Here is a 25,117-nt window from a genome sequence, read left to right on the forward strand (position 1 = left end):
ATATAGGTCCTCATAAGTTAAGAACCGCCATATAGGTAGTCCTTGACTTATGACCAGTTGCTTAGTGACTGTTTGAAGTTATGACCCCCCCCCCAAATAGCAGTAGCACTTAGACTTATATACCGCTTCACAGTGCTTTACAGCCCTCTCTAAGCAATTTACAGAGTCAGCCTCTTGCCCCCAACAATCTGGGTCCTCATTTTACCCACCTCGGAAGGATGGAAGGCTGAGTCAACCTTGAGCCGGTGAGACTTGAACTGCAGGCAGCCAGCAATCAACAGAAGTAGCCTGCAGTACTGCATTCTAACCACTGCGCCACCACGGCTTTAAGTACTTATAACCCAGTTCTGATGTTCCAATGGCTGCGATTCCTGTGATCACATGACTGCATTTCAGATGCCTGGCAACCAGCCTGCATTTATGGCGGTTTGCAGCATCCTGCAGTCATGTGCCCATAATTTATGAGATTTTTGCTGAAAACTGGTATTTACTTCCAGTTTTTGGCAAAAACGCCCCGCTTGCGAACAATGGATTCACTTAACAACAGCCACAAAAGTGGGTAAGCTCCATTACAGTTGTAAAAATGGTTGAACAAACAAAAGGCTTTTTCTGATCAAACGTACTCAGTTGATCCTGTCAATATCCCCCCTCATCATTTTCCCCTCCCTTTTTTTAAAATAAGGACAAAAGGATACGAAAATATAATCATCCATGTAACGTTTCTTCAGATTTTCAACGATGGCATCTTCATTAATTTTGGAGAGCAAGACCATGTCATCCACCCCGCTCTGTTTGACATTGTGGCTTTGCCAATGAAAGCGTTCCTTGCTGCCCTTTAAGAGAGAAGAAAAAAAAAAGAGATTTTATCCATGAGAAAGTAACTCCGGATTACGTTAGTGATCAATCAATTTTTCTTTGCTCAGGCTGGAGTGGATGGAGTTATAGCCAACACACCTGGAAGATACCTGGTTGAAGAAGTATGAGATACAGGTAGTCCTCGACTTACAACCATTTGTTTAATCACCATCTTCTAACAACCCCCATAATTGCTTGCGGGGTGGAGTCTGGGCAACTGAATGGAGCTAGCAGAGTGTTTTAATGGCCGGATGCCCTTCCTGTTGCCAGTGCAGAGTTTTGTTCAGCCGATATATTCTCAGTGTGCCCAGAGAGAGAAATATCTGCCTCTACCTAGGATCAAACTCACAGCCTCCTGATTGTGAGGCGAGAGCTCCACCTCTAGGCCAACGCACCATTCCATACAACCATTCGTTTAATGGTTTAGGTTTAGGTTTAGGTTTATTAAATTTGTATACCGCCCTTCTCCTGAAGGACTCAGGGCGGTGAACAGCCAAAATTAAAATACATACAGTATAAAAATTAAAATAAATTAAAACAGAATTAGATCAGTTTGGCTTCCCTAAATTTTAAAACCCTTTACCCATAAAATAGCCCATTAAAATTTTAAGCCAGCCCGGCTTGCTGAAATAAGAAGGTCTTCAACGCTCGGAGGAAAGTACGGAGGTCCGGGATCAGTCGTATTCCTGGGGGTAGCTCGTTCCAGAGGGCGGGTACCCCCACAGAGAAGGCTCTCCCCCTGGGAGAGCCTTTGAATGTTGAATGAACATTCAAATTACAACAGCACTAAAAAAGTGACGTATGACCAGTTCTCACACTTACGACTGTTGCAACATTCCCCAGTCATGTGATCAAATTTCAGGTGCTTGGCAAATGGCATGTTTTTACGATGGTTGCAGCATCCTGTGGTGCTGGGATTGTCACCTGAAACCTTTCTAGAGAGCTTCTGACAAGTAAAGTCAATGGCGGAAGCCAGATTCACTTAATGATCGCATAATTCACTTAACAACAGCAGAGATTCACTTAACAACAATGCCAAAAAAGTCATAAAACATGGGCATGACTCGCTTAACAACTGCCTTGTTTATAGCAATAGAAATCTTGGACTCAATTGTGGTCATAAATTGAGGATTACCTCTAACTTTAATCCCTTGCAGATTTTTTTTTTTTACCAAAATTGCATTCGTAGTAGAAAAAATTCCCCTCTTTTAACCACCAGCTGAAAACCTTTGCAAATCTTCAGGTTTTGGAAATAGAGCTTTTATTCAGCACATCTGATTTTAATCTGTTTTTCATGTTGAGATTGCTATAGGTTTTTGTGTCTTATTCTGAATTGCTTTGATTTTTATACATTGGCGAGTTGAATGAGTGAATAGTGAGACCTCCCAGGAGTTTGCCTCTAGAATTCAGTAAAAGAGAATAAGTAGAAATACCTGTTTGTTTTGAAGGATTATATCCTGAAATGGGAGAGGTGAAACACCACTAATAGAATAGAATTGAATAAAGTGGAGTGGAGTGGAGTGGAGTGGAGTGGAGTGGAGTGGAGTGGAGTGGAGTAGAGTAGAGTAGAATGGAATAGAATGGAGTAGAGTGGAGTAGAATTGAATTGAATTGAATCGAGTAGAATAGAATAGAATAGAATAGAATAGAATAGAATAGAATAGAATAGAATAGAATAGAATAGAATAGAATAGAATAACACAGTTGGAAGGGACCTTGGAGGTCTTCTAGTCCAACCCCCTGCTTAGGCAGGAAACCCTACACCATTTCAGACAAATGGATATCCAACATCTTCTTAAAAACTTCCAGTGTTGGAGCATTCACAACTTCTGGAGGCAAGTTGTTCCACTGATTAATTGTTCTGTCAAGAAATTTCTCCTTAGTTCTGCTTCTCTCCTTGATTAGTTTTCATCCACTGCTTCTTGTCCTGTCTTCAGGTGCTTTGGAGAATAGTTTGACTCCCTCTTCTTTGTGGCAGCCCCTGAGATATTGGAAGACTACTATCATGTCTCCCCTAGTCCTTCTTTTCATTAAACTAGACATACCCAGTTCCTGCAACCGTTCTTCATATGTTTTAGCCTCCAGTCCCCTAATCATCTTTGTTGCTCTTCTCTGCACTCTTTCTAGAGTCTCCACATCTTTTTTACATTGTGGTGACCAAAACTGAATGCAGCATTCCAAGTGTGGCCTTACCAAGGCATTATAAAGTGGTATTAACATTTCACGGGATCAATAGCAATAGACGGTGTCCTGAAGGCTGTGGTTGGATGTTAGCTATCTGCTTAGTAAGCAGTAGCTGTACAGGTAGTCCTTGACTTATAACTACAACTGGGACCAGAACATCTATCATTAAGTGAGGTGGGTATTAAATAGATTACATACATTTTTTTTTTTTTTTTTTTGCTGCATGGAATCTGACTTTCTCTATTGACTTTGCTTGTTGGAAGCCAGCTGGGAAGGTTGCAAAAGGTGATTTACCTGACCACTGGATGCTGCAACTGTCATTAATACAGGCCATTTGCCAACCATCTGAATTTTGGTCACGTAACCATGGGGATGCTATGATGGTTATAAGTGTGAGGACCAGTTGCAAATCACATTTTTCAGTGCCATTGTAACTTCAAAGAGACACTAAACAAACTGAGGATGAGGTAGTCATAAATTGAGGATTACCTGTATTATTACTGCTAAGGAATGTCTTAACTCTGTCCATAGTTAGATTAGAGTTGCCTTGCGGTGAGATGGGTGGCAAATAAATTTAATACAGGTAGTCCTCGACTTACAACCACAATGGAGCCCAACATTGCTGCTGTTAAGTGAGACATTTGTTAAGTGAATTTTGCCCCATTTTATGACCATTCTTGCCACAGTTGTTAAGTGAAACTTTGCAGTTGAGTAAACTAGTTGAAACTTTTCAGTTGAATTTAGTAGCCTGGTTACTAAGTGAATCTGGCTTCCCCATTGATTTTGCTTGTCAGAAGGTCTCAAAAGGGGATCACATGACCTGGGGGACACAGCAATTGGCCATTACAATTTAGGTTGTAACTTTGAAAAACAGTCATAAGTCACATTATTCAGTGCCGTTTTTAAGTTTGAATGTTCACTAAATGAACGGTTGTAAGTGGAGGACTACCTGTAAATAAAAATAAAATTTAAGTTTGAGAGGGCCAAATTTAAAGGGAAATCTCCTACTTTTTCTTTTCCATTCAGAGTCAGAAGTTTCTACTTATCTAAGATGAGAACCTGAGATAGAGAACAAGCCATCAAAAAGATAAGGTTTCTGTTGATTATGTTTGAAGAAGAAAGACGGGAAAATGTAGGGACAAGAATCTGAAACTGTGAGCCACATTGCTGGTGGGATGTGTGAGTTCCTCCTGAACTTATAACATACCCAAGCTTGTTACAGTACTTGAAGAAAAATCAAAAGCTCTAGAGCAGCTGGTGACCATACTTCAGATGATGAAAAAGGCTAAGGATTTATCCAGTCTAACAAAGGAAATTTTACAACTGAAACAACAGAACTATTGTTCATCTTCCTAGTGGTTGGTATCCCTTTCTTATTACCTTTATTTCTTTATATGAGAAATCCCATTATTTTTATTTATCATAATTGTATAGCTGTCCATCTCATAAGAAAATGACTCTGGGTGGCATACAATATTGGGAAATCTTTACTAATTCTCTTCATCTTGCTCTCATAAAAAAAAAATATAAATCCTTTTCTGGTTATGAGACGCTTTTCTTTTATTTCCTTTTGTTTATATGTCTTTGAGATATCACGACCAGATCAGTAATGGGATTCAATTTTTTTTTACTACCGGTTCTGTGGACGTGGCATGGCTTGGTAGGCGTGGTGTGGCTTGGTGGACGTGGCATGGCTTGGTGGGCGTGGCATGGCTTGGTGGGCATGGCTTGGTGGCATGGCTTGGTGGGCATGGCAGGGGAAGGATACTGTAAAATCTCCATTCCCTCCCCGCTGCAGGGGAAGGTTACTGCAAAATCCCCATTTCCTCCCAATCAGCTGGGACTCGGGAGGCAGAGAATAGATGGGGGCGGGGCCAGTCAGAGGTGGTATGTACCGGTTCTCCGAACTACTCAAAATTTCCGCTACCGGTTCTCCAGAACTGGTCAGAACCTGCTAAATACCACCTCTGGACCAGGTGGAATGTAGGGGAGATAAAAGGCAGTAATTGGTTATGTATTTATGGGACCACCCAATCAACAACATCACTCTGAGCGGAGTATAAAAATTAACAAGAGACACAGAGGAAAGCAATACCTAGCATGAAAACTAATAATAAATAAAATGGTAGCAAGCCTTAACATTAATTAAGAAACTAACTAAAATTAATTAATGAATTAAGGAGAAATTTCCTAACAGTGAAAACAATTACCAGTGGAATGGCTTGACTTCAGAAGTTTTGGGTACTCAAACACTGGAGGTGTTTAAGAAGAGACTGAACAGGCACTTGTTTGAAATGGTAGAGTCTCCTGCTTGATCAGGGGGTTGGACTAGAAGACCTCCAGGGTCCCTTCCAGCTCTATTCTGATTGATTGATTGATTGATTGATTAAAAATATACTATAACTCAACCAATTGGACCTCTACTCATCTTGGCCCAAAAGCTTGGAGGAAAGTTTTGAGTCAACCATGTATTGAGGGAACATTGTTCCAGAAGGCAGGGGCCACCACTGAGAAGGCAATTGGTTAACTTTGAAATGAAATGAATGGAATTGTATTAAATAACTTTAAATGATTTATAAATGGGTTCACTTGATTCTACAGTGTACTTATAACCAGTCAATACTTACCTACCTGGGCACAAAATATAATTCTAACCCTATCCTGATAGATGGAGGTTTGCTTAGCTAGGACTCCAAGTCTCTCTTAGACACATCCGACCATCCTTACCAGGAGTGTCAAATTGGATTTCTTTGAGGGCCAGATCAGCATTGTAGTTCTCCTCTGTGGGCCAGCTGGGGGGGGGGAGGGGAGAGACAGAATGGACGCCTCCTGCAGCATTCGGCCGGCCAAAACACGGCACGGCGCAGTCGCATGTGGCCCCCCTCCCCCGGTGCCCCCATTTTGGCTGGCAGAGTGCTGCAGGAGGCCATCCAGACCGAAAACAGGTGCAGGCCTTGAGTTTGGCACCCCTGATCTATACCTTCATCCTTCTCAGTTCTCAGTGAAGATGTGGGAGTTAAAGTCCACACTTCTTAAAGTTACTGAAGTTGAGAAATTTACAGAATACTGTCTTTCCCTGAAAATAAGACCCTGTCTTATATTTTTTTGAACTCTGAAATAAGCGCTTGGCCTTTTTGCCATGCACTCAAAAGCCTGATTGGGCATATTATCAGGAGACATCTTATTTTGGGGGAAACAGGGTAGAAACTGGTGAGGGATGCCCTGCATTGCCATGCTATGAATAGCAACCTTATGAGGAACAGCCCTCCAGAATGAAAACAGAGAAACAACAGAGCAAACTGCCAAAAAAGCCAATGCAATCCTAGGCTGCTCAACAGAGAGGTTGTGTGAAGTGTTAGTACGGCTTTGGTTAAGATCATGCTTGGAATATTGCATCCAGTTTTGGTCACCACGATACAAAAAAGATGTTGAGACTCAGAGTGCAGAGAAATATGATTAGGGGGCTGGAGGCTAAAACACATAAAGAACAATTGCTGGATATGTCTAGTCTAACAAAAAGAAGGAATAGGGGTGACATTTTTTTTAAAAATTGATTTATATGCTGCCCTTCTCCGGAGACTCAGGGCGGCTTACAATGCGTTAAGCAATAGCCTTCATTCTTTTGTATATTTATACAAAGTCAGCTTATTGCCCCCACAAACTGGGTCCTCATTTAACCTACCTTAGAAAGGATGGAAGGCTGAGTCAACTTTGAGCCTTGGCGAGATTCGAACCTGCAGTAATTGCAGGCAGCTGGTCTTAATAACCAGCTTAATAACAGGGTGCCTTAGACCACTGTACTACCAAGACATGATAACAGTGTTCCAATATCTCGGGGATTTCCACAAAGACGAGGGGATCAACCTATTGTCCAAAGCACCTGAGGGCAGGACAAGAAGCAATGGATGGAAATGTGTCAAGAATAGATCCAACCTACAGCTAAGGAGAAAACTCCTGGCAATGAGAACCATTAATCGGTGGAACAGCTTTCCTCTTGAAAATTGTGGGTCCTACATCGTTGGAGCTTTTTAAGAAGAGATTGGACAGTCATTTGTCAGGAATGGGATAGGAACGTGATGGCGAACCTATGGCACATGTGCCAAAGGTGGCACACGGAGCTATTTCTGAAGGCACGCTAACTGCTGCCATAGATCAGCTCCGCTATGCATGCACACGCGCCTCCTGCCGGCCAGGTAAGTACAGGACTCGCAAGGAGACCCTGGGAGGGCGAAAAACGGGCCTACCGGAAGTCCAGAAACAGGCTGTTTCCGGCCTCCGGAGGGCTGGGGGAGGCTGTTTTTGCCCTCCTGGAGGCTCCAGGAAAGCCTCTGGACCAGTGGTGGGATTCAGCCGGTTCGTACCACTTCGGGAGAACCGGTTAACTTTCTGAGCAGTTTGGCACACTGGTTGTTAGAAGAAATCATTAGGGCAGAGAACCAATTGTTAAATTACTTGAATCCCACCACTGGTCTAGACCCTCCAGAGGGTGAAAAACGGGCCTACCGGAAGTCTGGAAACATGCTGTTTCCAGTCTCCAGAGGTTTCAGGGAGGCCTGCTAGGCCCAAACGGGGTGCGGGGGGTGGGGGAGCACGAGGGGTCACATGTGCCTGTGCAGGGGGGGTGGGGCAGTGTGCGGGGGATTGTGCATGCATGTGCAGGGGGGCAGGCCGTGCATGGGGAGTATTGTATTATGGGTGTGGGCATGCATGTGTGCGCTATTGCACGTTTGCGCACGCTTTTGGCACCCGAGGAAAAAAAGATTAGACATCACTGGAATAGGGTCTTGAGGACGGGGTTGGACTAGAAGACTTCCAAGGTTCCTTCCAACTCTGTAGTCTGTAAACTCAATAGATGGAAGTAGCCATCCGAAGGAGACCGAGAAGATACTATGCTTTGTCAGAACTCAGAGTCCTGCAGATGAAACAGGACCTGAGTATTTAGAGGAAACAGACAGGGCGGATGGGAGGGTGTCATTAGCCATAAAAGGCAAAGAGGATGCAACTGGGCCCAATCAGAAGAAAAAGAAAAGAGTCATGGTATTTGGTGACTCTGCTCTACGAAGAACTGAAACACACATATGTCAGCCAAGCCCATCAGCCTGTGAAGTCTGTCGTCTTTCAGGAAATTCCTGACGTCTCTTGCTTTTTATTTTGATTGTTCTTTGATTTAACAGCAAGACACAGAGCACTCACAAAAACAAAAGAAGGTCGGATTTGATTACACAGTGAAAATAGTGCCATATTTTTCAGACTATAAGACACCGGAGTATAAGATGCACCAAGATTTCAAAGTGGAAAACAAGAAAAAAAAAAGGTTTTGGCCTCTGCGCGTCCGATTTTTGCCCTCCCCAACCCCCAGGGGCACTCTGCAGGCCTCCCAAACCCTCTGTGCGTCCCGTTTTTGTGAAAAACAGGCTTGTTTTTGGCGAAAACCGGATCCGTGGGGTGGGGTGTTTCGGGAGGCCAAAAATGGCCGTATTTGGTCTATAAGACGCACCGACATTTCCACCCTCTTTTGGGGTGAGGGGGGAAATGTGTCTTATACGCCGAAATGTATTATGGTGATTAAAACAAACCAAATGTGATCGATAAGAAAAAGAAAACTGATTGATAAAAGAAAGAGAATGATCTATAGACTAAAGACAGTGATTTAAAACACATTCAATCTGTAAGCTTGCAAAGGTAGTCCTTGATTTATGACCCCAACTGAGCCCAAAATTTCTGTGGCTAAGCAAGACAGTTGTGAAGTGAGTTTTGCTCCATTTTACAACTTTTCTTGCCACAGTTGTTAAGGGAGTCACTACAGTGGTTAAATGTATCGTTCAGTGATTAAGCGAATCTGGCTTCCCCCATTGACTTTGTTTGACGGATGTCAGCTGGGAAGGTTATAAAATGGGGATCACATGACCCCCGGATTCTGCAACTATCATAAATACCAGCCAGTTGCCGAGTGTCTGAATTTTGATCACATGGGAATGCTGCTACGGTAATTGTGAAAAATGATCAAAAGTCACTTTTTTCAGTGCCATTGTAACTTCAAATGGTTACTAAACAAATGGTTGTAAATTGAGGACTACCTGTAATTAAATCTTGACTGTATAGAAACATATCTTCAGAACCGTGGTGGCGCAGTGGCTAGAATGCAGTATTGCAGACAAACTCTGCCAACTGTCAGGAGTTCGATTCTCACTGGCTCAAGGTTGACTCAGGCTTCCATCCTTCCGAGGTTCGTAAAATGAGGAGCCAGATTATTTGGGGGCAATATGTCAACTCTGTAAACCGCTTAAAGAGCTTTGTAAAGCACAGTGAAGCAGTATGTAAATCTAAGTGCTGTTGCTATTACTCTCTTCTCATTTTTAGAACACAGACTTCTCAAAAATAGGTGATAGACTTATATCCTGGATCAGTTCCTTAAAATTAGAAGGGTGTTTCCCTCCCTTGTCTTGACAACTTTTTTTCTTTCTGAGGATAGAAAAAGGCACAAGAAGGTCAGCATGTCAGGGTTTCAAGTAACACCCCCAACAAATGAAAACTCCGAGGCTTGGATTTCCTCAAAGTTCCATTTTATTAGAGATCCCAAGGTGCTTTTTCAAGAGGCACTTTGTTTTTCTTTGAAGACGTTTCTCTTCTCATTCAAGAAGTTTCTTCAGCTTTTCAGAGAAGCTTCTTGGATGAGAAGCGAAATGTCTTCAAAGAAAAACCAGAGAGTCCAGCTGCCTCTTGGAAAAGCACTTTTGGGACAACCATGACCTGGATGACTGAGAATCTCCATAGACATCAAGAACCCCCTGTACTCCTGTAAATTGATGCCGGCTTTCCCAGCTAGTGTCAATCCAATGGGGATGGCTTCTAGGCTAATAAACCATAGCCTAAGAATTTGGTATCCTGATATTTCATCGGCATCTGTGACTAGCAGATGGGACCAGTGGTGGGATTCAAATAATTGAACAACCGGTTCTCTGCCCTAATGACTTCTTCCAACAACCAGTTCACCAAACTGCTCAGAAAGGTAACAACCGGTTCGTCCGAAGTGGTGCGAACTGGCTGAATCTCACCCCTGGATGTGACTAGCAGTAATTGGCTAAGCTCCTGTACAGTGTTTTTCACACAACTATTTTCTCATTGGATAATATTAACAGAATTCTGGAAAGCCCGTTTCTGATTGGTTCTCTGTCCAGATGAATTTGCAATTGTTCTGTCCAGGTTAATTTGTAGTCACTCTCAAAATGCCAAGACATTAGAAAATTACACCAGAACTTATTAGTCCAGAAACCTATCACCAATTAGCTTCTATTCTGACAGCATCTGAGGCAGCCTCAAGATGCATAAAATCTGTTAGGCATTCCTTCCCTATTCAGTAGGTTGTCCTTGAATTACAACCTTTCATTTAGTGCCCATTTTAAGTTATGTCAATGCTGGAAAAAATGACTTATGATCGGTCAAAAATATGACTGTCCCTGCAATCACATGATTAAAATTTAGGCCCTTTTGGCAACAGGGCCATTTAATCACCATTTACAACCTTCCCAGCTGGTCTCAGACAAGGAAAGTCAAGGGGAGCTGGATTTTTCTAATGTCTGTATGCTTCACTTAACATCCACAGTGATTCATTTAAGAACCACAGCAAAATGTCTTAAAATTGGGCGTGACCAGGGGTGAAATGCTACTGGTTTAGTATTTAGTGATAAAAGCTACCGGTTTGGGCGAAACGGTATTAAGAAAAAGCTACCGATTCATCCGAACCGGTATTTCCAATGATCAGCTGTGCCACACGATTTATATTCTCTAGAAAGCAGGAAATCCCCCTCCCCTCGCTGTTCTACTTATCTTCTTAAGCTTCCTTTTTCCGCACAAAGTGTGCGTTTGGTGCGCAATGTGCATGTGTGTGCAGCATGCATTTCAGAGGTGGGTTTCAGCAGGTTCTGACCAGTTCTTGAGAACTGGTAGTGGAAGTTTTGAGTAGTTCAGAGAACCGATAGTAAAAATTCTGACTGGCCCCGCCCCCATCTATTCTCTGCCTCCCAAGTCTCAGCTGATCGGGAGGAAATGGGGATTGTGCAGTAACCTTCCCCTGGAGTGGGGAGGGAATGGAGATTTTGCAGTATCCTTCCCCTACCATGCCAGCCAAGCCACGCCCATCAAGCCACGCCCACAGAACCGGTAGTAATCATGAATCACATGATTGATGTTATGAATTTTTTGGGGGGGGGTGTTTGTTAAGCAAACTAATGATTCATCAGGGGAGCAGTTTTGCCAAATAACCTGAAGTCAGTGCTGGTTTGGGGCAAAACCACATGCAATGTGATCATGCAACCATAGAGCACTGCAAACAGCTATAAACATGGGTAGTTGCTGAGCATTTGAAGTGTAGAGGGGTGGGCTGCTGGGGGTTCACAGGGGTTCGGGAGAATCTCTAGCTAAGACTCTGTGCAGTTCGGAGAACCCCCAAATCCCACTCTTGGCTGGCAAATGCGTGGGCAGTGAACGGGTGGCAAACTGTGGAGGATTTCACCATTGGGCGTGGTTGTACGTCGAGAAGTATCTGTATTACTTTGGAAAGAAGTCATGTAATGACAGCGACTTGAAACAAAGCAAATATCAATGAGACAGGGACTTGCAAGGGGGACGCTGAAATTATAATTATTTACCAACAAGGATGTATAGAAAAGATTTCAGCTTGGCATCTCTACAAGGATCTCTCATCAGGGCCGTAAACACCATCCTCAGCCATGTTTCTTAGCGTCCGATTTAACATGCAAGATAAATTTAAATCAAACACTTCCTCTTTGCAGCCCTTACTCTGAATTTAGTTTGTTCAGGCTAATGCTTGTCCTTTGCAGCTGACATATTCAAAAGCCTGAGTTCCTTCACTGTTGCTGCAAGCAACACAACCTGAAGAGTTTATGCAGGGTACTGAAAATAAAGATACCACATCCCGTGTTGACCACTCAGTTCACAGAGAAAAATGCTTGTTGGATTCTCTCAGAAGGGAGCCAAGAAGATAGTTTTTTTAAAAAACAAACTTGCTAAATTTTTCAAATCACTGCCCAGAATACCTTTATTCTGCACAGGCTTGAGCCTTATGAGGGATTAGATGCCAGCCAGGATCAAGATTAAGGAAAGTCGATATCTGGTTTTTTAAAAAAATCTTCGTTCAGGATGCAGCATAAAAACATAGCCACTGGGGAAGCTGGTGATATGTCTGGTGATAAAGGTAAAGGTAAAAGTTCCCCTTGCACATATGTGCTAGTCGTTCCCGACTCTAGGGGTCAGTGCTCATCTCTGTTTCAAAGCTGAAGAGCCATCACTGTCCGAAGACATCTCTGTGGTCATGTGGCCGGCATGACTAAACGGCAAAGGCGCACGGAACGCTGTTACCTTCCTACCAAAGGTGGTTCCTATTTTTCTACTTGCATTTTTTACGTGCTTTCGAACTGCTAGGTTGGCAGAAGCTGGGACAAGTAACGGGAGCTCACCCCGTTATGCAGCGCTAGGGATTCGAACCGCTGAACTGCCAACCTTTCGATCGACAAGCTCAGTGTCTTAGCCACTGAACCACCGCGTCCCTTTTTGTCTGATGAGATGTGGTGACATATAAGATATGTCTGGTGATATGTGGTGACATATAAGACTAGACATATCATTGGTGATATGTCTATTCTTATGAAAAGAAGGACTAGAGGTGACATGATAGCAGTGTTCCAATATCTCAGGGGTTGCCACAAAGAAAAGGGAGTCAAGCTATTCTCCAAAGCACCTGAGGGCAGAAGAAGCAATGGGTGGAAACTAATCAAGGAGAGAAGCAACTTAGAACTAAGGAGAAATTTCCTGACAGTTAGAATAATGAATCAGTGGAACAACTTGCCTCCAGAAGTTGTGAATGCTCCAACACTGGAAGTTTTTAAGAAGATGTTGGATAACCATTTGTCTGAAGTGGTGTAGGGTTTCCTGCCTAAGCAGGGGGTTGGACTAGAAGACCTCCAAGGTCCCTTCCAACCTTGTTAAATTATTATTATTTCAAGCGGGCACAGCAGCGCCTGTATTTTCTGCATCGCATGAGAAAAGTACATCTTCCTCCCCCTGTCCTTACCACTTTCTATAGAGGGATGATCGAGAGCATCCTGTCATATTGCATTACAGTCTGGTTTGGAAGCATTACTGCAGGGGTGAAATCCAGCAGGTTCTGACAGGTTCTGGAGAACCGGTAGTGGAAATTTTGAGTAGTTCAGAGAACTGGCACATACCACCTCTGGCTGGTCCCAGAGTAGGGTGAGAATGGAGATTTTGCAATATTTTTTCCCCAGGAGTGGGGTGGGAATGGAGATTTTGCAGTATCATTCCCCTGCCATGCCCACCAAACCACGCCCACAGAACCGGTAATAAAAAAAATTGGATTTCACCACTGCATTACTGCCTTGGACAGGATGGCGGTGCAGAGAGTGGTGAGGACGGCAGAAAAGATTATTGGCAGTTCACTCCCTTCTATCCAGGACATGGCATATGAGCAATGCTTGGGCAGGGTCCGCAGGATTGTCTGGGATGCTTACACATCCTCTTCATGACCTGTTTTCCTTGTTACCTTCTGGGAGGGGGCTTCGTGGTATCCGAAGCAGAATATCTAGATTCAGTTATAGTTTTTGTTCCATAAAGCATCAACCTTGTGAACTCTCAAGTTTCCTCTTTCCACTAAGTATTCAAAATGGACAGTGATTATAAATAATATACATATGTGTGTGTGTGTGCTTGTAGGTATGTGTAAGTATGTATGTATGTAGAATGTGTATATGAGTCTTACGTATGTCTATGGGTAGATATATACTTTCTTATGAGAGCAGGCAATATAATTTCATTTTTAATGTGTGCCAGTGTGCTCACAGTAAAAAATAACAATAAAGATTATTCTCCCTTCCCTTTCCTTCCCCTCTCAACCAATAAGGCGAAAACAGTTCCTAGAGAGAATGCACTACAGGGAGTCACTCATCTTTTTACCCTCATAAAAATAACAACCTAGCGAGGTAGATTATTCTGAGATACAGTAATTGACTCGAAATTATGAGTTCTGAAAGGAAATGGGAACTTGATTTATAGTTTTGATGATTAGACAGAATAGTTTATAGCAACCACAGAGTAAGAAAGAAAGTTATAGTTATACTTATAACTGCTGCAAAGGAGATTGAAAGTTACTTCTTTGTATTTTTTCTATTTTTCTTTTACTGGGTCCCCTGTCCCCCACCCTTTTCCTGAACTTTTAGCTCTTTCTTTGATTTGTTTTTTCTTCTCCCTCCCCCCCCCCCATAACGGTCTGTATTAGTTTTTGTCTTCCTTCTTAAAATCTTTAATACAATTATATATATACATGAAGGGGGCGTGGTGGCTCAGTGGCTAAGACACTGAGCTTGTCGATCGAAAGGTCGGTAGTTCAGCGGTTCGAATCCCTAGTGCCGCGTAACAGGGTGAGCTCCCATTACTTGTCCCAGCTTCTGCCAACCTAGCAGTTCAAAAGCACGTAAAAAATGCAAGTAGAAAAATAGGGACCACTTTGGTGGGAAGGTAACAGCGTTCCGTGCGCCTTTGGCGTTTAGTCATGCCGGCCACATGACCACAGAGAGGTCAGTCCTGACCGTCTGTCAGACTTCGATGCTATCTCAAAATAAATGAATTTCCAAACTGCCAATCTTTAAGGAAATTTTCTCTTTATTCGAGTACAGCAAACGGATCATGGCTCGTGCAGTCAGGATTGACCTTTGCCCCCCAATCCCTCCCTTTCCGATCCCCAATTCTCTGCTTCTCATTGGCTATCTTCCAAGTCACTCTCCTGACTTCTTCTCTCGTCAGTTCACAGGAATGTTTCCCCCCCCCGCTTCATTTCCAAGGAGACCGAGCTTCAAAGGGATTTAGCAGGCAAAAGTTCAGGCTTATCTCCCTCTTCTATGTCAGCGCTGAGACGCTGACAGACGTCTTCAGACAGCACTGGGTCTTCGCCTTTGAAATGGAGATGAGCACTGCCCCCTAGAGTCGGGAATGACTAGCACATATGTGTGAGGGGAACCTTTACTTTTACCTTTATACATATAGATATAGATATAGATATAGATATAGATATAGATATAGATATAGATATAGATATACATATACACATACACATACACATACACATACACATACACATACACATACACATACACATACACATACACATACACATACACATACACATACATATATAAGGAACTTGAACTTGGCTTTTTTTATTTCAGTTTCATCACTATTCTCTGTGACATCAGTATCATTTCCAAAGAGAAGAAGGAAGAACTGTCAATTTGCATAAAATCTGCAGGTGTTTCAGAGAGAGAGAGATGCTAATGTGGAAATTATCAGTAAAGTCTAAAGAGAATTCAGATTCAGATTGTCATGTCATATTGAGGAAGGAATTGCCTTGCTAAGATGCACACTGGCTTACCTTGGACAATTCTAAGGTCTTTCATTTTTATGGGTCTCAGTCACTTCAAATACAGAATGTAAAAGTAGAACGCATGGCTACAGATAGTCCTCAATTTATGACTGTTCGTTTACCGACCGTTCAAAGTTACAACCTACCTTTAAAAAGGGAGTTACAACCCAGTTCTTAAGCTCCAATGGTTATTCCCCACTCTGCAGTCACATGACTGGACTTTTGGCACTCGGCGACACTGACACATTTACAATCGTTTGCAACATCCTGTGGTCATGTGGCTGCATTTAATGACGGTTTGCCGAAAACTGGAAGTTGCTTCTGGCTTTTAGCAAAACTGCACCACAGCAGACAGTGGCTTCGCTTAATGATTGCGCTGTTCATTTTTTATGACTGCTTCAAAAAAAAAAAAAAATGGCATAAAATCAGGTTGGTTATGTAACCAGCCTGTTTTATGACCATCTTGGTATATGACTGTACGGGTAGTCCTCGACTTACAATGACTCATTTAGTGACCAAAATTATAACAGCCTGAAAAAAGTGACTTATGACTGTTTTTCATACTTACAAGTATTGCAGCATGCCCATAGTCACATGATCAAAATTTGGATGCTTGGCAACTGACTCATACAGTATTTATGATGGTTATAAAATCCTGGGGTCATGTGATCCCCGTTTGCGGCTTTCTGACAAGCAAAGTCCATAGGGAAGCCAGATTCACTTAACAACCGTGTTACTAACTTAACAACTGTAGGGATTCACTTAACAACTGTGGCAAGAAAGGTCGTAAAACAGAGCAAAACTAACTTAACGAATGTCTCGCGACAGACGTTTTGGGCTCAATTATGGTCATAAATCGAGAACTACCTGTAACGGGCAGGCTCCATTACAATTGTATATCAAGGACTACCTATAGCCTTCACTTGCTTTTTCTACAATCGGATATATGCCCTCATCTGCCAGCAATGCCCTTCTAGATTTTGTGCAGGAGAAACAGAGACCAAACTTTTCACAAAAGAATAGTTGGCCACAAGCGTGAGATTAGGACTCAAAAGAAGGACACAGTAATACCAAAGTGTTGTTGTTAGTTGTGAAGTCGTGTCTGACTCATTGCGACCCCATGGACAACGTTCCTCCAGGCCTTCCTGTCCTCTACCATCCTCTGGAGTCCATTTAAGTTCACGCCGACTGCTTTAGTGACTCCATCCAGCCACCTCGTTCTCTGCTGTCCCCTTCTTCTTTTGCCCTCCATCGTTCCCAGCATTAGGCTCTTCTCCAGTGTGTCCTTCCTTCTCAGTAGGTGGCCAAAGTATTTGAGTTTCATCTTCAGGATCTGGCCTTCTAAAGAGCAGTCCAGGTTGATCTCCTCTAAGACTGACAGTTTTGATTGTCTTGCAGACCAAGGGTCTCGCAGGAGTCTTCTCCAGCACCAGAGTTTAAAGGCCTCAATTCTTTGGCGCTCAGCCTTCCTTATGGTCCAACTGTGGACTTCAACTTAAGGGCCTGGTGGCTCAGCAGACTGATAGCATTGTGATTAACACCAGCTGTCTGCAATTACTGCAAGTTCGAATCTCACCAGGCTCAAGGTTGACTCAGCCTTCCATCCTTTCTAAGGTAGGTAAATTGAGGACCCAGATTGTGGGGGCAATAAGCTGACTTTGTATAAATATACAAAAGTATGAAGGCTATTGCTTAACGCATTGTAAGCCGCCCTGAGTCTCCGGAGAAGGGCGGCATATAAATCAAATTAAAAAAAACAACAACTCCCAGAATTCCTTGAGCCAGCGTGGATTCTGGAAATTGAAGTCCACAGATCACAAATGGGCCATACTTCCTCACCCCTGCCATAGATCATAGCATGCCAGGCTCCCATCCTTCACCCTCTTCTGGAGTTTGCCCAAATTCATGTTAATACTTTGGTATTAACAAAAGTGTGTAGAGTCAAGGCTATGGTTTTCCCAGTTGCAATGTATGGCTGTCAAAGTTGGACCATAAGAAAGGCTGAGCACCAAAGAGTTGAGGCCTTTGAACTCTGGTGCTGGAGAAGACTCCTGCGAGTCCCTTGGACTGCAAGGCGATCAAACCGGTCAGTCCTAGAGCAGATCAACCTTGACTGCTCTTTAGAAGGCCAGATCCTGAAGATGACACTCAATTATTCATACCTTTTTCAGTTGGCCTTTGGGGTTGGGAAGAGTCAGACACAACTTAGCAACTGAACAACAACAATACCAAAGCGTTCAACCTCAAAGGACACCTACTGGCAGATCTCAAAGTAACTATTTGGGACAAAAAAGAGAGAAACTTAAATGTTGCTCAACTCCTACACATCAAAAGATTTCAGGCCATCTGAAAAAGGTCTGAATAAACACAATGAGCTTTTAACACATTGCATTAAGCAATCAATAAGGTACTTGTAATCTGTCTTCCGCTCTCTTTCCTCCCCCTTCCCCCTCCTTATCTTAATTTAAATCCTATATCAGTTTAGCCAGTCCAAGCGTCTTCTGGTGAGCTGTAGCTCAGGAAAGCTTATGAAATCTGTAAATTCAAAAGGCTAATTAATAAGTTAGTTAAAAGGTTAGGTAACAAGGTGCTTCTAGGTCCTGAGTTGTGATTACCCTTACAATAATCCTTGAGTTATGACTGTAAAGGAACCTACCCATCATAGTCGTAGCGCTTGTCTTGAGGCTTATAAATCAGATCACCCATGATGTGATCAATCTGATTTTACTATCTTTTTTGCAGGCCTCTTTAAGTGAATCAGTGGTTTGCTATGGCCGTGGTTTTGCCAAAAATCAGGAGTAAATGATGGTTTTTGGCAAACTTGTCAATAGCATAGCATAGCATACCGTGCTTCCCTGAAAATAAGACCGGGTCTTATATTATTTTTTTGCTCCAAAAGATGCATTAGGGCTTATTTTCTGGTTAAGTCTTATTTTGTGGAAAATACGGTACTAATCGCGTCTGTCTGGCTGATGATCTTAACTGGGGCTTATTTTCGGGGGTAGGGCTTATATTACAAGTATCTTGAAAAATCATGCTAGGGCTTATTTTCCAGTTGGGTCTTATTTTCGGCCTGGTGGCTCAGCAGACTAAAAGCATTGTGATTAACACCAGCTGTCTGCAATCACTGTAAGTTCGAATCTCACCAGGCTCAAGGTTGACTCAGCCTTCCATCCTTTCTAAGGTAGGTAAATTGAGGACCCAGTTTGTGGGGGCAATAAGCTGACTTTGTATAAATATACAAAAGTATGAAGGCTATTGCTTAGCGCATTGTAAGCCGCCCTGAGTCTCCGGAGAAGGGCGGCATATAAATCAAATTAAAAAATATAAAATAAAAAAAAAACAGGGTTGCATAGCATAGCATAAAAATACTTTATTTGGCCAAGTCTGATTAGGCACACAAGGAATTTGTCTCCAGTGCAGAAACTCGCAGTGTACACGCAGAGCAACAGTGTAATAATAATTATAGTAATTATACCAATAAGAGGGGATAGTAAAGAAGATGAAAAGGATAATAGTAATACTACAGGCAGGCATACACCATGGATAAATATACTTAGACGTCAGATAATACTGTAAGGTTTATGTGTTTAGCAGAATGATGGCATGAGGGGAAAAAATTGTCTTTGTGTCTAGTTTTTTTGCCATGCGATGCCCTGTAGCGGCCTTCCATGGGGAGGAGTTGAAACAGTTTATGCCCAGGATATGAGGGTGGGGGGGTCTGCAGATATTTTCTTAGCCCTCCTTCTGACCCAGGCAGGTCTTCCATGGAAGGCAGGCCAATTGCAATGGCTTTTTCGGCAGTCATAACTATTTGTTGGAGTCTGTATTTGTCCTGTTTGGTCCTGTCCTTTCCTCTCTCTCTCTCTCTCTCTCTCTCTCTCTCTCTCTCTCTCTCTGTGTGTGTGTGTGTGTGTGTGTGTGTGTGTGTGTGTGTGTGTGTGTGGTGCATGCAAAGCAGGATTACTGTAAGAACTTGCTCTCATTCTGCCTAGACAAACCAGCAGTTGTGGGAACAAGTTGAAAGAGGGCTCCAGTATGGGGTAAACATCAGAGGTGGGTTTCAGCAGGTTCTGACCAGTTCTGGAGAACCGGTAGCGGAAATTTTGAGTAGTTCAGAGAACCGGTAGTAAAAATTCTGACTGGCCCCGCCCCCATCTATTCTCTGCCTCCCAAGTCCCAGCTGATTGGGAGGAAATGGGGATTTTGCAGTAACCTTCCCCTGGAGTGGGGAGGGAATGGAGATTTTGCAGTACCCCCCCTGCCACGCCCACCAAGCCATGCCACGCCCACTAAGCCACGCCCACATAACCAGTAGTAAAAAAAATTTGAATCCCACCATCCCTGAAGCTGAAGGGTTGTCACCTTGTTTGGTTTGGACAAAATTTAGGATCTGATACATTTGCTGCTCTAAAGAACTATCGATTCAAAATAAACGCAAGAGAGCATGGATTCTGGGAATTAAGCAAGAATAAACAAGTACGTCCTTGCCATTAAAATATGGGTTTTAAATGTGAGTGTTTAGCTGCATATTTCTGATGAGAATATTTCTTTTATAAAGTTCCAAAGCTCCATCTTTGTTTTATTTTTGAGCTCCTGGCTTAAGTGCATTCATAGAATTAACGTTGTTATGAAGTACAGATTACCCTGCCGTTAATTCATTGAAAAACAATGTCGCCTGGTTCTCATCACATCACACAGAACCATGATACAATTTGTTTGGTTTTTATTTAATGGGATCTGTACATCCCAATCCTGCGATTTGTAAACCAGAGTTGATGGCCAAATTTATCTTGTCTGAAGGCCATGCTAGGTTTCTAAATGGTGATTTGGGGTGGGGGGGGTACAAGCTAAAAACGTTTGGTGGGGCCAGGACAATAATTAAGAGACTTCATTTCATTTTCAAACTTTTTGCAAACTTTGGCATCTTTCAGATGGGTGAACTTCAACTCGCAGAATTCCTCAGCCAGCAAAGCTAGCTGGAGAATTCTCGGAATTGAAGTCCATCCATCTTAAAGCTGCCAAGAAGCTTTATGAAACACTACATTACACTGTAATGTGGATTAAATGTAGTTAATGTGATTACTCTCCAGTTATCTATTTAACATTTTCCCTCTTTTATCACATTAAAAAGGTGCCTGTGGATGACACTTAAAGGAGTTAATAATCTCATATGCCTCACATGATCTATCTGTCCTATATTTTATATGTGTGTGTATATGTGTGTGTGTGTGAGAGAGAGAGAGAGAGAAAGAGAGAGAGAGAATATAAATCAGGCTACTATAATTTGTTTTACAACAATGGTTAACCCAAGCAGCTATGTGTAATGTGTGAGCTCATTCTTAATGTTATGCAAAGGTTATGCAGCGAGCGAAATGAATTTGTTAAATGGGTTTTCACATATTTCTATTCATGTTCTGAAGATGACAATGTTTTCAACCATTTATAAAATGTCTCATAAAACTAAAATTTTGTGGTTTCATGGCTGGGGGAGAGAACCCAGTTAAATAGTTGAGATCCATGTTTGTGTCACCAGTCTGCTAAGATCTGACACGGAGGAAAGATGATAGAAAAAGCAGCTGAGGAATATGGAGGGAAACACCAGAGCTATTGTAGATCAACTGCAAATTTGAAAGACAGAAGCAGAGAGACAGAAACAGCTAAGAAACTGATGTCACAGTTTAAGTCAAGAAACAATATGGTTTGGGGACCAATGATGTCCTTCCAAAGTGAGCTTTGTTTCCTCTAGAACAGGGTCTCCAACCTTTAAGCCTGGAAGACTTCAACTTCCAGCTGGCTGGGGAATTCTGGGAGTTGAAGCCCTCCAGGCTTAAAGTTGCCAAGGTTGGAGACCTCTGCTCTAGAAGCAAACCAGATGCCTTGGAGGTGGTTATAGTCAGGAGATGGAAAGCAACCTCTCTCCTCAGCAAGTGGAATTTAGAATCATGGTGGTCCAATTCTAGAGGTAATATGAAAGACTAATAGACTTTTGTAGACACTTGTCCCATAGCATTGCCAAAAGTCGAACATGACTGAGTGGATATCATCATCATACAATTCACTCTACATTTATTCCATCCTTTTTTAAAACCACGCAAGCTAGTGGTCCTCACCATATTTAACAGCAATGACTTCCATACCATACTCTAGTCTAGTGCTTTGTTGTTTTCTTGAAGATGTTTCATTATCCAACTAGGTACATAGCATCATCAATGCTAGAAAGGAGTGAGGATTGCTTTCTGTTTATACACAATGGATTGCCTGGTCAAAGTTGGTGGGGAATGTTTTCTTCTTGATCTTTGATTAATCTGCTGTTTACTTTTTGATTGTCTGAGTTGGTAGTTCCTTGATTGGGGTGTTGCTTACCGGTTAATTGTTGGTCTGGTATTAATCTTGGTGTTAATCCCTGCTTATCTGAATAATGATTGCTGGTGAGGTGTTCTGGTCTTTTTGTTTCCTTTTTAGCTTTTTGATTGTCTCTTTTGAATGGCATGTATATGTTGTTTATCTCTATGTGCCGGTCGATGGCTAGCAGAGCACACCCAAAAACACCAACCAGCAGTCAGAAGACATAATGAAAACTCCTTAATGGCACAATGCACGGACATATTTAACCATAGTTTCAACTATGAAATTATGAATATCCTAGACCAAATTAAATCCAAAAGCACTAGAGAATTCCTGGAAACTTGTCACCCGGACAAACCAGCCATCAACAGACACATAGAGATAAAGAACGTTTACACACCATTCAAAAGAAACAATCAAAAAGCTTGGACTGAAGCTCTCATTATCCTCCAGACAACAGGAGAACTGTGACAATGGTTTTCTCCCTAGTTTTCACAAGAGATCTAGAGATGTCTGATATGTGGGTTTGTGTTGGAGGTATGAGTCTGGAAACAGGAAGAGTTGGCATCCTTTATGCTCATATTTTAATTCCTTTATGACTTTTTCTCCAAGATTGAAATGTCAACCTTGACCTTAATGACTTCTTGGATAATAGGGAGGAGTCTCAGATTGAACTGTCCTCTCCAAGGGCACGTCCTCCCCAACCAACAACAATGTTATTCTGGCATGATTGCACTTGACTAGTGGGAAAATATAGCCTTGGATCCATCTCTCTAGGAGGTTCCTTTTGATTTTGAGAAGAAATCTGAATCAAGTGTGCCATTAGCAATAGCAATAGCACCTAGATTTATATACCGCTTCATAGTGCTTTTACAGCCCTCTCTAAGTGGTTTACAGAGTCAGCTTATTGCCCCCAACAATCTGGGTCCTCATTTTACCCACCTTGGAAGGATGGAAGGCTGAGTCATCCTTGAGCCTGGTGAGATTAGAACTGCCAAATTGCAGGCAGCTAGCAGTCAGCAGAAGTAGCCTGCAGTACTGCATTCTAACCACTGTGCCACCACGCCATTGCTAGAGGATGCATGCTTACTTAGCCTACAAGTAAGCATGCATTGAAGAAATAAAAAATTGCCTCCTTGTAAAATACGTTTAGGGCCAAGTTCTTAGTCACAACTAGGAATTTTGCAAAGGACTCTCAAGTTTTAAAGTCACTATTGGCTTCTAATTTTGCTAGGTTTCTGGGTTGCCTTCTAACTCTTTGATATGTCTTGATCTCTGTCTGTCAGCCCTGCGAGGTAGTCCAGATAACCAATACCATGAGTTCCATGAATACTAATGCTATCTTTTATTGTAAGATTATAGTAATACAATCTTGCAAGTTTCAAATACATTCTCCCCCCTTGCTTTACAAGTAGTTCTTGACTTACGAGGACTGGTTTTTTGAAAAACTGCACCCATAGTGAACCATTGGTTCGCTCAATGACCACAAAATTTACTTAACAACAGCAGATTTTCTTAATGACCACTGCAAAAAAAAAAGTGATGAATTACAACCATGATGGGCAGGCTCCATTAAGGTCATAACTTGAAGAACACTTCTACTTTCCAGGAAAAACTGGGGAGATCCCTTCTGGGATGCTTTTCACATCCCCATTCTTTCGGTTGGCTGAGATGTGTCTTATTTGACTCTTGGCCTGTCTGTGGCTCTTCCTTGTCATTTCTCTCAAGGATTTTCCCATTGATCGGAGGCCGTTGCAGGCTGAAAACGGAGCTCGGGAGCCCGTTTTCGCTGGCAGAGCACTCAGGCGCCCCCAACACAAGTGACATCAAGATGGCCATGCCCACCCTGGCCACGCCCACTCCAGCCCCCCCAATGCGGCCCTCAATGAAATTGAGCTTGACATCTCTGCAGCCCTCTGCCAGTGAAAATGGAGCCGGGGGGGGCCACATGCGGCCCCGTCTGAGCTCCATTTTCGCTGGCAGAGGGCAGCAGGAGGCCGTCACAGGCAAAAACTGAGCCTGGGAGGGCCGCACACAGCCCTCCCTAGCTCCCTTTTCGCTTGCAGAGGCATCACGGTCCTTCATTGTTTCCAGGGTGGCCCCACAGGCCAGATCTAAGCACCCCACAGGCCGGATAAGGCCCACAGGCCTTGAGTTTGACACTCCTGTCTTTGGACTTTGCCATCACAGTAAATATGATTTGTGGAATAAGCCATTTTCTAAACATGTTGAACCAAAACATGGACTATGAACCAAAATAGCAGAGCACAGAAGACACTAAATCAAAAATAGCCACTAAAGCTTAGTATAGGCAAGCCATGACTCCTCGCTCATCATTTCAAAGAGCTTTCCTTATCTAAACAAAAATAGAATAACCAAGGACAAAAAAGCAGTGGGAGTAGGAACAAACTGTGACTTCCTTCTGACTTCCCCATTGACTTTACTTGTGGGAAGCTGCCAGGAAGCACCAGAAATCATGTGACTGTGGTGATGTGGAGATGCTTCAGCGCCTACAATTTAGCCAATATAGCTGATCTGGAGATCTTTGAAATTTCAATCTCATGGGTTCCAGATTTTGGATAGATTATGTCAGTGGTGGGCTGAAACTGGTTTAACAACCGGTTCTGTGAGCGGGCGTTTGCGCGTAGACGTAGGCTTTGCGCATAGACGTAGGCTTTGCGCGCACATGTGGGCTTTGCACGCAGATGCAGGCTTTGCACGCGCATGTGCCTAACACACTTGGCGCAACGTTCAAAATACAGCAATTTGAAGCTCAGCTGCTTACCTTCTAAGGTAGCCCTGATAAGTAGAACAGCGAAGGCGGGGAAATCAGCTGTGCCACATGAATCAGCTGAGCCAGAAAGGAGGAAATATAGGACAGATAGGGCAGGGATGGGGGGTGGAGCCAGCTGATCGTCGGAACTACCGGTTTACCCGAATCGGTCCAAACCGGCAGCAGCCACCACTTCATTCTTTAACTTAGCCCACTTGAGATATCTTGATTCAAAAACTGTCGCCCTATGATACAATGCTTTGCCCAATTGTTTTCCCCAAATTTCCCCAACCCCCCAAAACTTTAACCTCAAACTGTCTACTGTTGACCTCACCCCATTTCTAAGAGGTCTGGAAGGGGCGTGCATAAGCGTACCAGCGTGCCTACCATCCCTGTCCTAATGTTCCTTTTTACTCTTACTCTTTTCATGTATTCAAATTATGTTTATACTTTTACCTGTTATCTTATATATGCTTGACAAAATAAAAAAAAAAAAAAGATGGCTA

At 42.8% G+C, this 25,117-nt stretch overlaps 1 protein-coding gene across 1 annotated transcript in view; it reads right to left on the reverse strand.

Moving 5' to 3' along the window:
- Window positions 1-25,117, reverse strand: part of MYO1F (myosin IF) — an 82,287-nt gene that overhangs the window by 51,146 nt on the left and 6,024 nt on the right. The window contains exon 2 of the mRNA XM_070931806.1: window positions 696-833. Within this exon, the coding sequence (XP_070787907.1) occupies window positions 696-833 (138 nt within the window). The remainder of the gene's footprint in view (window positions 1-695; window positions 834-25,117) is intronic.

This window comes from Pituophis catenifer, unplaced genomic scaffold, assembly GCF_029215685.1.
Source record: "Pituophis catenifer annectens isolate HBS135680 unplaced genomic scaffold, rPitCat1.0.hap2 SCAF_1, whole genome shotgun sequence".
In the NCBI taxonomy this organism is placed as follows: domain Eukaryota; kingdom Metazoa; phylum Chordata; class Lepidosauria; order Squamata; family Colubridae; genus Pituophis; species Pituophis catenifer.